This window comes from Artemia sp. Qi Xiang Cuo, chromosome 14 (genome assembly GCF_049724085.1).
Source record: "Artemia sp. Qi Xiang Cuo chromosome 14, ASM4972408v1, whole genome shotgun sequence".
Classification (NCBI taxonomy): domain Eukaryota; kingdom Metazoa; phylum Arthropoda; class Branchiopoda; order Anostraca; family Artemiidae; genus Artemia; species Artemia sp. Qi Xiang Cuo.
In genome coordinates this window covers 56,737,247-56,754,222 of record NC_142807.1, presented here as the reverse complement: position 1 = coordinate 56,754,222, position 16,976 = coordinate 56,737,247, and the positions used below count along the sequence as shown (strand labels likewise).

At 36.3% G+C, this 16,976-nt stretch overlaps 1 protein-coding gene across 1 annotated transcript in view; it reads left to right on the top strand.

Annotated features, from left to right (window-relative positions):
• The window catches only part of LOC148944671 (protein phosphatase 1G), a 76,859-nt gene that overhangs the window by 37,682 nt on the left and 22,201 nt on the right, over positions 1-16,976 (top strand). Inside the window, exon 4 of the mRNA XM_089100076.1 lies at positions 8,511-8,769. Within this exon, the coding sequence (XP_088956202.1) occupies positions 8,511-8,769 (259 nt within the window). The remainder of the gene's footprint in view (positions 1-8,510; positions 8,770-16,976) is intronic.

Here is a 16,976-nt window from a genome sequence, read left to right as displayed (position 1 = left end):
GAATAATTAACTTCATGTTCAGGTTCAGGTTCTTTTATTTATAAACTAAATACAATTACAATATGGGTATGCCCGGCTGAGAGTATAGCTCGTATTACCAGGCAACCAATAACAAATAAAAACAACAAAAACATAATATATAACTGTATTTCTACATAATCACTCTTTTGTAAATAGATAAAAAAGAAAGAAAAATGTATGACTTACCAAGCATCGCCCCACGCCAGCAGCCAAATGGAGAACAAACTAAAAAGAAACACCAAAAACAGTGAAGTGAAGCCAAGGGGAAACCCTACCAATAAAATGTGCCAGCGGGAAGACCATAACTGAATTAAAAAAAAATAAAAAAAATGAAATTAAATAAAATGATCAAAGGGTTAGTAAAAGATTTTTTAAATGACCCCGCAGTGTACCAACAGAAAGACTAATATTAAGACCCGACCCATGCACATTCCAAAGTTTGGTTATGCAGTGCCTGAGTGAGAACCTCGATCTCTCAGTGCACGCTCGGGGTTCAACATACTTAGAAGATCCCCTCGTTCCATAATCGTGCTCACATTGGTTAAATAGATCCATAGCATAGAAAATTTTCGGTAGAATTTTAGCAAAATACTTAACACAAAACATCAATCCATGAAAAGATAATAATAATTCCACTGGTAATATATTAAGGAAAGAAAATATACTTTTATTTGGCGATTTTGATGGTAGGGATATTGGGGAGGGAATGAAAGTTTTCAGAATACGCAGTGCTTTATTTTGCTGCCTTTGAAGTGGTTTTATATGAGTTTTAAATGTATTCAGAAAAATCAGGGGACAATAAATCAGATAAGAATGGACTAGGGCAAAATATACCGATCTCATTGTATGACATGGTAGAATAAATTTCAAATGCTGCAATATTCCAACATTCCTTCCCAACTTCATCCACAATTTAGCAAAGTGTTCCTTCCAACTCATATTCTGATCAACTAGCACACCTAAATATCTCATAGTAGATACACGCTCCAAATAAGTATATTCATCAATGGGTAGTCTACTAAGTTCAGGTAATGACAGGTCAGTACGAGAGAAAATCATGAACTTAGTTTTTGGCATATTAACAGATAATTTATTTGCACTAAACCAAGTTTCTATCCTCTCGAAAGCTGCCAACAAATTCTTCTTAAGCAATCTTTCATCAGTACCGCTCACTGTGCAGGCTGTATCATCAGCGAATAGGACATTTAGCCTGAGATCATCCAGCGCCCTGTTAATGTTGTTAACATAAATAAGAAAGAGTAGAGGTCCAAGTTCGGACCCTTGAGGAACGCCGACTTGACCAGTGATACCAAGTAGTGAAGAGGTAGAATTTCCACCATCCACAAACTGACTGCGCCCAATTAAATATGAGTCAATTAGAGAATTTGCTGGTCCACGTATACCATAATTTTCCAGTTTACGAAGCAAAATTGTATGACAAATAGTATCAAACGCTTTTTTTATATCTATAAATATAGTAGCTGGAATTTCTATTTTATCCAAAGTGTCGCGTATAAACTGTGTGAGTCTCAGAATCGCATGTTCAGAGCTATGACCCTTCCTAAACCCAAACTGAAGGTCATTAAAACATCCCCTCTTATCAAAAAGCTTCACTATGCAGTTGTAAGGACATCGTTCAATTACTTTTGCGAATGAAGAAAGGATTGAGATTGGCCTGTAGTTTCTTGGATCTTTCACGTCATGTCACCCTTATGCAGGGCTAAAACACGTGCAGACTTTAAGCAAGCTGGGAAACGTCCACCTGAAAAACATAAGTTGATAACATGAACTAAAAATTCTGTAACATCAGGCATTATCCGTTTTAATAGGCTTGTCGACGAGCCATCCGTACCTTCCGACGACCCATTCTTCAGTTGGTATATAACTTGCAGTAATTCATCTGCTGAGACCGGCGTTAGGAAAAGAGAGCAATCCGATGGAGGCGGCATGTAAGCAGAATATGCTGAATCGGGTAAACTTCGTGTTGGTGCCTCAACTGATGTTACGTGACCAATATTTGCGAAGTGCTCATTTAGGACACCAACAACATTTCGCTTTCCTTTAACAATTTTCTTGTCTTTGGGTGATAATGTCTCTTCCGGAGGGTTTTTCATTTTCTTTTCCCAAGGCATTCATTAATAATCAACCAAGTCTTTTTTGGGGACCCTTCACCATTTTGAAATTCATGAAGATTGTACAACTGCATCGCTTGTCACAGTAGCTTTGTCAGAAGTATCCTGTACTGCTAAAACTTGGCCTTATTTTCATGCGTAGGGTCTGCCATGAATTTCCTGAAGAGGTTATTTTTGGTATGTATAGAGGACAGAACAGCAGCTGTAATCCATGGTTTCTTTGGTTTAATATAACGCCTAGCTTGCCTGCTCGATAAAGAACATGCCTTATTAAGTACAATTTCAAATTGATTGATGAATTACTCTGTAGCTTTGTCCTCGTCGTCACATTCTAAGCAGGGAGACCGGTTGACTTGGGACAGTAAACTTTTCAGTTTATCAATCCAAGCAGCGTCCAGTATTTTTGACCTCAATGAAGAGGGTTTAGGGGAGGGACCCATTTCAAGGTCGCACAGGATCGTAAAATGGTCAGAAGTATCATCGACTATAACGTTACAGCCCAGTGTCTCGAAATTTGTGAAAATATTGTCAATTAACGACGCTGACGACTCCGTGATTCTCGTCGGAATCCGGCATGTTGGAAGTAAACCCGCGAACATACAAATCGTTACAAAGTCAACGGCAACATTATTCGAAAGCATTGAATTCACATCCCTATGTACATTACTAATATCAATGTTAAAATCACCCAATACCATTAACTTACACTTTCTTTGGGTCACCAGCGAGCTAAGTTCATCGAACTTTTCTACAAATTGTTTAGCCGAACTCGGTGGCCTATATAGGACGCAACATAATACTTTCGAAGGACTTAAATCTATCTCAATAGCAAAAAATTCAAATGCCATTTCTTCATAAAAGTAATCATAATCATTCACTTCTCTTACAGGTATACCATCATTTACAAAAAAAAGCCAACCCTCCTCTGTGTCTACCTATTCTATTTTTAAATAACGACTTATACCCATTTATATGAGCTAGCTCAGAAGATTGCTCATTTAAAAATGTTTCACATGCACCAAAAACATCAATCTTATGGTCGAGAAGCAATAGTGAAGTATTTTCTAAACTACTCATAAGTCCTCAAAAATTTAGAAATGCTGTTCTCAGAAGCTTCTTTGTTGGCTTACTCGTAATCATTCGTAGAGATAGGTATTTATTAGTGAGTAAATTATTGATGAAATAATCATAAGTGTTTTCATCCCATCTATTAGTGCATGAAAGAATCTGTAATAAATTCAAGGGTCTCTCCACCAACTCACTCAACCTATCGCGAATTCCACCACAGCCACCACAATTCAAATTAGAAGAAAAAATAAATCACCCGTATTCTCCACTTGGCGGTGGGTCGGGGCGACACAGTGGAAAAAAGTCAACGGCAGTACGTTCCAAATTTTATTCATTTTATTTTATCGAGGGGTGCTTTGATATTCTCTTTGAAGCAACTCTATTAGCTTCTGTGACCTATAGTCTCAGTTGCAACAATTGTAGGTTTTGTTATTGGTTGTTTTTATTTCTTGGTTTTGGATTTTGTTTGTTTTTATAGTCAGGGAGCCAGTTGCTGAAAATGTGACTAGTAGGTGGTCAGTGAGCAGCAGAAGGTTTGACGACGGAAAATGGAGTAATCGATACCGCTGATTGTGAATATAAGTGTTATATACTCAGGCGGGGGGGGGGCTAGTCTTCTAAATTTGAAAAAAATCACTATTTTTTTCTCTTAAATAATATATTTTGCAAAAAGTTTCAATGATCACAATGATCATGCAGCCTATTGTAATTGATACCACTAATAGTGAGTGCTACATGCTCACTATACGACCTTGAAAATTGTGATTTTATTCTTTTCATTCATAAAAAAAAGAAATGTGACGTTTCACTATTTGATGAGTAATAGAAAGTTACTCTTTGACTACTCCTAATAGCAACTGCTAGCTATTTCGTGTGATGTATTTATTAACAAACACATTTTCAAAGATACTGCAAAGTATCTTTATCATAGATATAAGAAATTTTATCAACCCTTAAGCATTGTAGATGATTAAACTTTAAAAATTGTAGATATACTATTGTAGAAAAACTTTATAAATAGATAATAAACTTTAAAAATTGTAGAACTAGAAATATTAATTATAGAGCATAAAAGAAGCATTTAAATATTTCCCACCATAACCACAAAGCAAATCACATGGTCTATTTCATGCACATGAACAATGTTTTGTACTGCACTTGCATGAGCCGTATTCAGGGGCCACACCATCTGGGAATGCTTTAAGAGTGGACACAACTGGCCTAACCTCACCATCCTGGAAAGCCCACTCAAACTGTAGAGAATCTAGAAACTGAGGCTTTGGTTTATTCACTTGTAAAAAAAAATAAAATAAAAAAATGTCTAACTGGAGGTAAGCACGCTTAGCATGGCACTCAAAGGCAGCGTCAGATGGTTGTTATAAATGTACTCACAAGTCATCAAGAGAGGTAAAGAGGTATGAATCTTTGCCCTATGCAGCAACAATGACTTTTTTGCAAATAAAAAGAAAGTTTTCTTGCACAGAAGGATCAAGCTTTGACCTCTCTATCTCTTTCACAAGCAGAGCAATCTGTTCCAGCAATCTCTATTTCTCGACAGCCTTAGCTACCACTCTTTTTCCTTTGGAGAACATAAAACCAACTGTATCACAACTGGAAAGTGAATGAAGAAGATGGGAATTCTAGATCATTTGACAAATGTTTGCAAAGTTGATGTATAGGCACTAAATATTCATGGAATTGGACAAAAACCTTCCATTCTTCTCTATTCGAGTGGTATCCTAGGAAAAGCTTATAATTATACAGCAAAGGACAACAATGTCATTTATAAGCTTAAAAAGGGCTTTTCTTATTACTCCCTGATTTAGAGCAAAACAAGCAACAAGTTTTGTATGAGAAGAAAACATCTGCAGCCTCTAAACGAGCATTTTTTCTGGTAGTGTTGACATTTCCAGAGCTTGTAGATTGCTCTGGGACAGAAGATTCTTTACTGAGGGCACACATAAGCTGGCAGTGACAGCTGCTATGCCATTTTGGATTTTTCAACAAAAACTCTCTTTTGATGCTTCAATCAGCAATCTTCTGTATTTTGTATCACCAGTTGTTTCCAGTGTTTCAAGTTGCTTCTTAGAGCTCTTAATGAATGATAGCTTTTCTTTTCCTTCATCTTGGCAAAGAAAGCACAAAGAAAAATCTGTCTCTGATTTTTTGAAGACTTCCAAGAAATCCAAGCTTTCTCTGCAGTTTATCCATCTGAAAGAATCAACCGATGAGGAAATTGATTATCTTATATAGTTGTAGTTATAGCAGAGCAAACAGTGCTTGGGAACAACGATTTGTTTGCACTTTAAGAAACCCACCCAAAATCCAAGATATTTTTTTTTTAACAATGAATTTAAAAAAATAATAATCATGATGTGATACCATTGTTATGTCACAAACAAAGAACTTAATGTTATCGTTTCTAGTTAAGATGTTTCTACACAGTATAAAATTTAATTCTGGACCATTCCAGTTCATTCATTATCAATAAGACTGAATCACTTTTCATGATGCTGAATCTTTGAAGACTCAGATCATTATTAGCACAATATTGCTTTATTGAGAAACTAAAATCAAATACAACAGAATAATGCACTTATTAGTGATATGTTTCTATTTTATTTTTGGCTCTCTTCACGATTGGAAAGTTTCTCCACTTAAAACCTTTTTTCTTTACTTCAAATAATTTGCATAATTTGACCGAGCTGTCAAAAGTCGGTGCTTTTATCCTAAAGAAAAAGGAGTAGTGACATCCTTAGATCCAAATAGAAGTACTTGAAATAAGAGGTTTATTTTTTTTTGCCAACTTTCCCCCTCACCATAAAACTTCTTGAATTTAGATATAAGAATTTGTCCAAAGACTATCTCTGCATGGTTAGCTGTATTTTCAAATATCAGTTGCCAATTACCTCTGACTAGTTGCCAATGATTGCTCAATAACCATTTTATTTTACAAATTGCTTGTAGCCAGTTGCCTAAGACCAGATGAATGAATACATATTTAAATGAAAACAACTTGAAGTTTTTAAATTCATCACATAAAGTTACAATAAGGCTATTTACCCCAAATAACAAACATGAAATAAGCATTTGCCAATTTACAAATCAAGAAAACAATAAAAAAACAACTGGTTTCGGGAAGCCACTGGTAACTAATATTGTAGCTGTTAACAATAGCTGCATTTTCAAGTACCAGAATAACCTATGACCAGCTGTCAGTGACACCTTGGATCCCATTTCAATTCATAAGTTGATTGTTGTTAGCCAGCTGTGACCATTATGCTGAAAACAGCCATAATTATTTTCAAATCTGCTACTTATTCAAATTGATCAACTTATAGTGGACGTGATTGTTGTAATTGGATAAAGAATTGAATTCTGAATCTAATGAAATGTTAATTTCTTAGTTATCTCATTATAGTCTAACATTCCAAATTAATCCATAAACTAAGTGGTTCCTGAAATTGCCTGGCAGCTGAAAATGTGGTTTATAATCCCTTCAGTTCCATGAAAAGTAGAAAAAGAGTAAGATTTTAGAGTAAAGAGAATGGATAAAAGGAGTTTAATACATATTAGAGGAGAAAACCCAAAAAAGGTTGAGTTCTAGAAAACCCAACCCTGAGCTAGCCTATACATGCGAATAATTGTAAGAATAAACAGAGGACACATCAAAATCTTTTGCACTTTGAGTGATTAATGTTTCATAATTATCACATGTAAAACTTACCGTCAGTAATTATATCACTGGTACCAGACTCTTTTTAACTAGCAGCAGCACACTCAATCATATTTTCTTATAGGCTATTCTGCTTTGCCGGAGTTTCACTGTTCAGCTAAGTCCAGGAGATATACCAGGACATGCGTATTCGTGCTGGATTTTTTGACTCTGGTTATCCGACCTCAAAATTGGGTCACTCTGGTTCTTTGCTTATAGTTCAAAAACTATATGGGCTAGAGAATTTCTAGATCATACATTTTGTAGAACGATAAATTTTGTACCGAATCCATTAATGAAAAACATACATTACGTTGGCAAATTTTCAAGATTATTCCCAAAACGCCATAAATTATGTTTAAGATTAAAACTACACCAAAAAATAAAACAATTTTTGAAAAAGAACATTGAACTTTATTCTATTTTCTTTAAATTGACCTATAATTGAGCAATTTTGGATCAGTTTTTAATTTTTTTGATTGATTTTAAGGGAACTATGGTCAGTTGATGGATTTTTATGAAATTTGAGGAAATGGGTATGTAGACCCATTTGTCAACTAAATAACACTGATTTTCGTATTCATTATGGTCGATTACGTCAGATAGCATTATCAAACTTTCTGCTGCTTGCTGACCACCTAAAATCTTAAATATGAATATTTCTCTCGTGTAGCTCCCTGACTATTAGGATATTTTAGTTCTTATCTTTTTTTTTATCAGCGTTGAAGACACCTCGTTTTATACAGGTGAAATATCCGCGTCCTTTTAGTTTTTGTCTTTTCTTTCTACTTGCCTTAGTCCTGTTTGTTTGTTCATCGTTGAAATTTCTCTCTTTGTTGTGCTTTGTCATGGCTGGCCAGCTTGACTTTAGATCTTTAATTCACACAGGCATAGTGGCAAAAAACAGGCTTACCTGATAGATTCAGTGTATCAAAGACGTTCCTGAGACTGCAGTTAAATTGAAGATAAATGAAAAGGATTAATCACAACTTGTGAAAAGTAAAAGTCCAATTTGTTAGAATTTCGCCTGAACTTAAAAACGAAACTTTTTCGCTTGTTGACCAATGACAATGCTGACAAACGTGTGTTTGGAGGCAAATCGTCTGGTGCTTCCCGTGTTTTTTCTTCAGATTTTTTCAGGCACCCATTTGGAGCTGGGTCGATTCTGGTTGAGCTTACAGAGTTGCACCCCGTTCCAAACAAAATAATTAGGGACACCAGGACTTGAACTTTGCCTTACGAATACAGATCGCTAGTCAAAATCTTGCCTGAAGCAAACTAGTATTTCTCATAATAGAGATATTGTATAGTTAATAGATTTGACTAGAAGGTGACAAGTTTTATATTTTGGAAAATGAAACGATAAGTTATGGGGAGCGGTAAGGGGTTCTTCAAGTTTGCTGTTGGGGGGAGAGGGCGAAATAGAAAATATTTTTTCTCCAGTCCTAACAAAAAACATGCTCTACGTTATTTTTATTTTTTTAATGCCTTTTCCTTGGCTGGTTTTGAGATAATTTAACAGAATTTATGTATAATTTGTATTTATGTGTTATTGATTTGCTTTTTATATCCAGGTATCTGAGCTTTATCAAGAGGCGACAATGTCCCTAGATGAACTGTTAAAGAAATATAAGCCTAAAGGGAAAGAGGATGAACCTGAAAAAGAAGACATAACTTTACCCAAAGGAAGAATACACAGTTTGAAAGGACAGAGTAAAAGGAAGCCTTCATCACCTGCTTTGAGGCCAAAAAGACCTTCATCATTTTCTAGCCAAGGAGACACGGAAGAGGGAGAATCGTCCTCAGGTGAAGGGCATACTAGTAACTCTGAAGGTAAGTAAACAAAAGATAGGGTTGGTAAGTAAAGGCATGTTTAGAGAGAAAATGGTAAGTTTTGTCTGTAAAAATAACCGAATGATGTTTAGATTAAATACGAGTTAAGATTTCCCTAAGCTGTCCACAGAAAAAAAGAAAAAACTAAGCTTTTGAAGTAGTCTAAACAGAAAGACAAAAATGACAAATAAAAATAGAATTAATCGGTTTTTTCCTTGTTACTCAATTTTGATTCTATATACAATAATTCTTAAATCTCTATTTTATTTTAGATATTTTTCGGCTCTACTCTAAATTAAACTCCGGTGTTCATAAATACCTGGCAATTATAAAAGAAACAACGGTTTAACCTTGGAAACGACTGCAAACACAAGGGGAATCCTCAAAAAGTTGTGTTTGCTACCAGTTTTCCTGAAAAAATTATTAGTAGCCAGGATAAGATTTGCAAACAGTGGTATAACCGTGGAAACAGTGTAACCATTGGAACGATAGCCAACACAAGGGGAATCCTCAGCAAGGGGAAGTCGTTTCTGGTACCCCTTTTCTTAAAACTAAAGTGTTATATGAATTCGGGCGGGAATTGATAATTAAAGGTAATTGCTTTAAACAAAAAAACGCTGCTGGTGTGAGAGTTGAACCCGGGATTCCCAGGGGACAAGCCCAGGCTACTAACCCTGAACCAACAGGCACGCCTTGGAACTTCGTCAGAGCTTTATGATTTTTGTCTTAGGTTTCCAGTCTTTAGGTTTTGTTCCCTTACATGCCATGATACAATGATGGCTTTTGCTATTCCCCCATTCCAAGATAGAGTGGTGCCTTCGCCATTGGTTAATTGTTCTTCTTTTTTCATTTGCTTTATTCTTTTCCTGATTGTACCCTGTTCATCCATCATTTATATTAGTTTTAAATTCTAAATGCCCTTTAATGCAATGCGCTTCAATACACTTATATTTAATTCACGACAAGCATCAAAGATCAGACTGCCATCTTTTTTGCTCTTTTTTTCACAGGATACAGGTGGCTAGTGCATCGGGTGGCAATCAGCGATGAGAGGCTAAGTTTCTAATGCCTGAGTCTGAATTATCCGTAATCTGCAAGTCTTGCTCACCTTATTACAGAAAATTCTTACTCCAGCTTTAAGGATGTAAGTCTTAAATTACTTGATTACGTAACCAAAAGCCTTTGAACATTCAATATTTAATTCACTTTCGCTGCACTAGACTTTAGTTTTGCCCTTATCGTATCTGTTTGCCCTCTAACTTAAAATTTTAATTTTCAGTTTATTATATAATTTCTTTTGAACAATAATCGTCCCTCAGTAGATTTCCAAAAACAGAATATGTTGAATTCATTGAAAATATTTTATATTTCCCTTTGAATTGGCCTAGAACTGCCCCATAATATTTTCATGATTATAGCAATAGCTGCAATCTAGTAAAGGACGAATCACGGTCTATAGTGACCAAAATTTAAAAACACGTATTTTAAAAACTTGTCAAGTGAGAAAAAAAATCGCTATTTCAGATGATTCAAAAACGGTAACTTATGATTTTTATTTATCTCAGTGGTAAAAGTTTATCGAGACAACAGATCTATAGGAATTTTTGAATCATAGCCTGAAAACCCTCAAAAATGGTGTCAGATCAAGATGAAAGCTGCACCATCAGAATCACCATTGTCGAAAACAGCCCCCCCCCCACATTGAAAAACAAAGAAAATCGCTATTTTGCACTAATGGGTCTTCTTTTCTTTTTTTTTTTTCTTTTGTCTTTTTTTTTCACCGCCAGCAGGGCACTGGCACAACATAGAGAGCTGTCTAAGAGCTCATTTGAAACTAAGTTGTAATATGTAGTGCCTTTTGTAATTAAAAAAGGATAATGTTGTAATAGAATGCAATTTTTGACAAAAAACTGCATGTTCATTTACAATATGATATAAAACGCGTACCTTTTTAGTGTATAGTTTCTTCTGTTATGGTCGATGTTCAGCGTTTTATGCAATCCTGATGAATGAATTTGTGCCGCATTCACTTGGGGAAATGCAGAAACTTTAAATAACTCGAAGGAAAATCTGACCTTTGGAAGTACTCAGGAATAAAAACTGAACTTGAATAGAAAAAAAAAGACCCGAACCATACCTTTAGTCATAGGCAGTGCGCGCTGCCTAAGTAAAGAGTGAAGTGGGCTCCATGTATTATTATTATTTTTATTTTTTTTACAAAGGCACTTTGTATGGAAGGAGTTGTCGTGGAAACTTTGGAAGGGACTCGTTCAATTGTAAATTAAATGTTCTAGTGCTCTTTTAAGAGTCAAAAGTGATGGGAGGGCAAGTAGCTCCTCTTCGCCCCTTATTCATCCAAAGACATTCAATTAAAAAATTTTGAGATAACCATTTTGTTCAGCATAGTTGAAAGGTCTGATAACTGTGCCTCTGGAGTTGCTCCCCCCTCCCGCACTTCCCCACTTTCCTTGGGGGAATGGCTGTAAATTAAGCAATTTGCCGATTGTTTACGCATAGTATTTGACATTAGAAAAATGGGATATATTTGACGCTTGGTGTCCAAGAAGGCTAAGGATATTAAGGTAAAGCTTTGAGGGAATGTTGAGAGAAGTGTTAAATTAAATTAAATATACTATGTACTTGAAGGTTGTCGAAAGGACGCTTCTCAAGAACGGCTTAAAATATTAAGTTAGAACTTTCAGGCAATGTATACACGCTGCTACAGCTACTAACGCTACTGCTACAACTATTACTACTGAGGCTAAGGGTATTAAATGGAATTGTTGAGGAGAATGTCGAATTAAATTAAAACTCACTATATGTTTGTAGATTGTCAAAAGGAAGTATCAACTATATCTCGGAAAAAGCTAGAGTATTAAGTTGACATTTTCAGGGCATGCTCAAGGAGATGTTGAAGTAACCAAAAGGCTTAGAGTGTCAAGTTGAAATTTAATTATCAATTAAATTAATTATCTGGTAAATTTGGCTGTCTCTATTTCCAAAACTAGCTAACTGCATATGAAGGTATTTTTAGTAAAAAATAAGTTGACAGTTTTTCCTAATTTTTGCAAGGTATGAGTGAAGTAACTTACTCAAACGGTCAAAACAATCAGATCTCCTTTTCAATGTCTTTGGTGCACTGCCTTAGGAACAAGATATGGCCTGAGTATATACATGTTTATTTCAGAAACAAAGTTTTAACTTCTGAGTCCTGATGTGCAACTTAATAAAATTCATGTTTAGTAATATTCTAAAATGAATAATTGTTTAGACCATACTGACAATTAAAATGAAATTAAAATATAAATACAATTTTTCGTGATGATAGTGAACCCAAAAAAAACTTGTCTTTATGGAAAGCTTGACCTGTTTTTATCTACCCATTTCTTTTTATGGCATTTAATTTGTATTAGCTATCCACTATTTCACCAGAGCTCATCATTTACGTCAATTATCGGATTTATTTATTTTTTTGATGGTTGCACTGGGAAAAATGGCAAATAAAGAAAAAATTGAGAAGTAAAAATGGTTCTATATTCTTATGACCGGGGAATGAACAAGAAGAGGTAATTGGATTTTGACCAAATTTGGGAAGAAGTAAGGAATAGTCTCCTATTTGTTCTTTGAGGGTATTTGAACCCGACCAGGCTTACACCTGGTTAGATCAACTGGTGAGAATTAAATATTAGATGCAAGGTTTTTATAAAAAGATTGCAAATTCTCAAAATTCACAGTTTGTACTTTACCCTGATATTTCACTTGAGTATTTATAGAATGTAATTCAAGCTATCTTTAATTGAAGTGAAAACCGTGTCTTAGGTGTCAGTAACTGGTTCATTATCTCGATTTGTAATATATAATATGGAAATGCTATTTGCTGGGATTTAGCCTAACATAGCCTTCTCGGAGGCAGGTATTAAGTTAAAACATGACAAAGTTGTGTGTTTTAGTCTCCAACCCAGCTCAATCTGGCAGGGTCAGAAAACCGACCCAACCTTGTCGGAAAAATTATTAATATCAATTGGCAAAATCATTTAGTGCCAGGAAGTTCGAGATTACGTCATATTCGACCATTTGTTTTTGTAACTACGTTAAGATAAGATTGTGTTAATTTTAAGAGGGTAAATACTTCCGAACAAGCGTTAGCTTATGGAAGGTCATTTGTTTTTTGTGTTGTGTTGTTTTTGGAATAAACCCTTATCTTATCTTAACGTATATGCCAAATAGATAGATAAAAATTTTTATTTCACTATCCTAATTATTTTTCAGCTTTTTTTGGGGTTCTTACGATATAAGTAATAACGATGCTTCTTGACTACTAAGGTCACTGCGTTGGCCCTGCAGTGCGTTGTTACACCAAGGGTCGATCTCTGGGTCCTGTCTTACCAAGCACATTTACTGGAAAGAGCAGCTTGGCACTTTGGAATTTAAAGGGTTTTTTCTTATATTAAACGTGGCGCTAAAGAAAATAGGATACTAAATGTAGCGTAAAAAAACATAAGAAGCTGTATAATATGCTTTTGTATTTGACTCTACATTGACGAGACGACTACTTGTTTTGTACGTTTTATTTTTCTATTTATAAAAGAAGAGATTCTCTATCTCAAAGTACCCCCATTTGTTGTGGCTTAAAAAAAACGATGTGGCTTCCATGTATTTTTTGCCGGTGGCAACTTCGTATAGAATGGGTGGTCATAGAAACTTTAAGAAAGGGCTCACTCGATCCAAGATTGACAGTTCTAGTGCCCATGTTTATTATCTTATTTTAAATGATTGTATAGTTTGGCGAAAAAAAAAATTCCGGGCAGTTTTTATCAGTTATAAAATAAAAGTAGCTTATGGAATGGCAAAATGCAATGAAAATGGTAGTTTACTAACAAATTGCCATTTTCAGTGTATTGATTGCTGTAATATAGCATTTTTTATTTTTAATCGCCGTTTGATTCGTCTTAAAATTGCTTTTTTTTTGTGCCGTTTAACGGTTATAAAAGAAAGAATACCTTATTTCAAATAGGATTTCCATGTACAATGAAAGTGGTAATTAGCCGGTAAGTTTGAGGAGAACTTCAATCAAGGAAAAATTGAAGTTTAGGCCTGAGTTTAGTAAATAATGTAGACTGTTTTAACCAGTTTTTAAAATTTCTGAAGCTTCTGCTCGTTTTAACTTCCGCTCAGTTTCACCTACCTATGTTTGACCCCCTCCCAAAAGGTAGAATAGCGATTAAAAATAGATAATGTAACATAGAGGTGAGTATTAACCTTCGGAACAGGAAAAAAAAGTAAAAGGTCTACAACGATTGACGCAAAAAAAGAACATTACATAATTCAAACTTCTGAGCTTTTACTACGCTTTTAAGCTTTTATTCTTTCTATAATTGAGTAATTTAAGGTTTTACTACGAAATATTGAAGGTAATTGCATTCACTGAAAAAATTCAAAATCAACTTGAGTTTCCCTTCTTAAGAGCTTCCCCTTCTCCTTCGGCACTGGGTCAGTTTTTCTTGCAAAAATGGTAAGGGAAATGAATTTAACATCAAAGCCGGTTTTACCATACAACAAAGGCCTGAAATAACGTTCCTTGACTTAAAAAGGGGGCGTTATAGATTTAGTAATTCCAAAGCTATTTCTCAGTATTTTCTTTCATGCCTGAACCATTCCATTCGTGGCTTAGTATGATTTAAATACCTACTACTACTACTAACAACTCACTGCGGTACCAAGCCGCCAGAGGTCAACACAGCTACGCACACTCCTCCTCCATCCCAAACTATTCAAAGCCTCATACTTTACACTCTCCCAAGAAGTTCCCGTTTTCTTAAACCTTTCTTTGACATCCTCCCATCCCAACCGTGGACGACCTGCTTTACGTTTAGCCCTAGATGGTGTGCGTGTAACTGAACCCCCCGTGTAACTGAACCACCGTGTAACTGAACCGCCGTGTAACTGAATCCCCGTATAACCGAACCACCGTGCAACTGAACCCCCGTATAACCGAACCCCCATGCAACTAAACCCCCGAGCAACTGAACCCTCGTGCTACTGAACCCTCATGCAACTTAACCCCCTTTAACTGAACCCTTGGGGAAATCGACCCCATTCAACTAAACCCCCGTGTAACTGAACCCCCGTGCAACTTATCCCTCGTGCTACTAGACCCTCGTGCAACTCAACCACCGCACTTACATTGGGTAAAACACAATTGGGATATGAACCATAGTTATTTAACTATGGTATAGTTATTTAACCTTTAAACTGTTTTAAATAAAATAGCCGTCCCAAAATTTCGATTGGATGTATTTGGGGGGAAAATAGGGTGGGGTGGAAGCCCTCTGATCACTTTTAAGTCTAAAAAAGTGCACTGGAAATTTTGATTTCCAATCGAATGAACCCCCCCCCCCCCAAGTTCATACAAAAATTTCTACAAAAACCATATGTGTTAGCAATGAGCATCTAGCTTAACTTACAGGCCTTGCCCCAGATGCTGCTGGTGGGGTTGTTAACCCCATAGGCATGGTTTTTTGATCTTCAGACTATTTTGAACAAAATGTTTATTTTTATTTTGATCGGATGTATTTGGGGGGGGGGGGGGGAGAATGTCAGTTAAGAGGGAAAAACTGATTGTCCTGTGATTACCTTTGATTCTTCGGAATGGAACCTGAACTTTCAATTTCCAATGAAATGAGCCTCCTTCAAAGTTTTTACGACCATCCCTTCTATAAAAACCTTAAATTTTAACAATTGATAACTTGCAATAACATACAGATTGCTGATGCCATCTACCTCTGGGCCATCTACCTGCTACTACTGCTATTAATACTGCTACTACTACTACTAATTCAACACTATTATTACTTCTACTGCTCCTACTATAGCTTCTGCTACTTTTAAACTAGTGTTACTATGACTACGCATATCAAGTTGAAAATTATACAGAATGAGGCATTGGAGATGGAACTTGAATTAAATCAAAAGACACTATATGCATGTAGATTTTCTAAATGACGCTTGTCAAACAGGGGTTTTTGTATTAAGTTGGAACTTTCAGAGAGTGCTTAAAGGGAAAGGCAATTCACCAAAAAGAAATATGTGCACGCTCAGACAAGGATTTACCACTAGGCGCCTAGGCCCGGACCTGGAAGCGCATAATGCTAGCGGGAGCGATAGATTATCACTGATTAATGTGTTCCAGACAAAATCTGGACTGATGTGAGTTATCGTTGCCAGGTGCACTCTGCCGCCACAGTGCCTAGTCACAGAAAAGTAAATTTAAAACATAACAGGAATTTCATGATAACTTAAAAACTGTCAAACGTCTCCTAAAAATAATAGCAGAGTGCTCAGTATTATCCCTCTCTTCCATCCCTTTTGGCTTATCAGTTGTGTTCTTTTGACACATAGTTACATGGTCACGTGATTACACACAGTTACAGTTACATGGGGGCTCAGCTACACGTGGGTTTAATTAAATGGGGTTGAGTTGCACGGGGGTTAAGTTCCACGAGGGTTCAGTTAAAGGGGGTTCAGTTGCATGAGGATTCAATAGCACGAGGGTTCGTTTGCAGGGGGGTTCAGTTGCACGGGCGTTCGGTTATACGGGGGTTCATTTGCACGGGGGTTCAGCTGAATGGGGGTTCAGTTACACGAGAGTTCAATAACAGAAGGTTCAGTTGCATGAGGGTTCAGTAGCATGAGGGTTCAGTTGCACGGGGGTTCAGTTGCACGGGGGTTCAGTTATAGGGGGGTTCACTTATATGGGGGTTCAGTTACACGGTGGTTCAGTTACAATGGAACAGCCCTAGATGGTTGGCCGAAAAGGACGAACTTCGGTAATCTGTTATCCTTCATCCGCAGAACGTGCCCTAGCCCTCTCAGTGTTTCTCTCATTATAGCCCTAGAAAGTGGAATGGGACCACACTTTTCCTACAGCCCACTGTTTGAGATACGGTCAGTCAGCTGGGTACCCAGTATAATCCGTAGGCAATTTCTTTGGAAAACATCTAGCAAATCTTCATCCGTTTTTTGGAGCGTCCATGCTTCAGAACCATATTTGACCACTGTCATCACCGTAGCTTCCAATATTCTGATCTTGGTTTCCAGACTTATCTTCCTATTCTTCGAATTGTTATCAACTGGGAAAAACACCCTGAGCCTTGGTTATTCTGCTTTTAATATCTTCACTGTCCCCGCCGTCTTTACTAATGATTCTA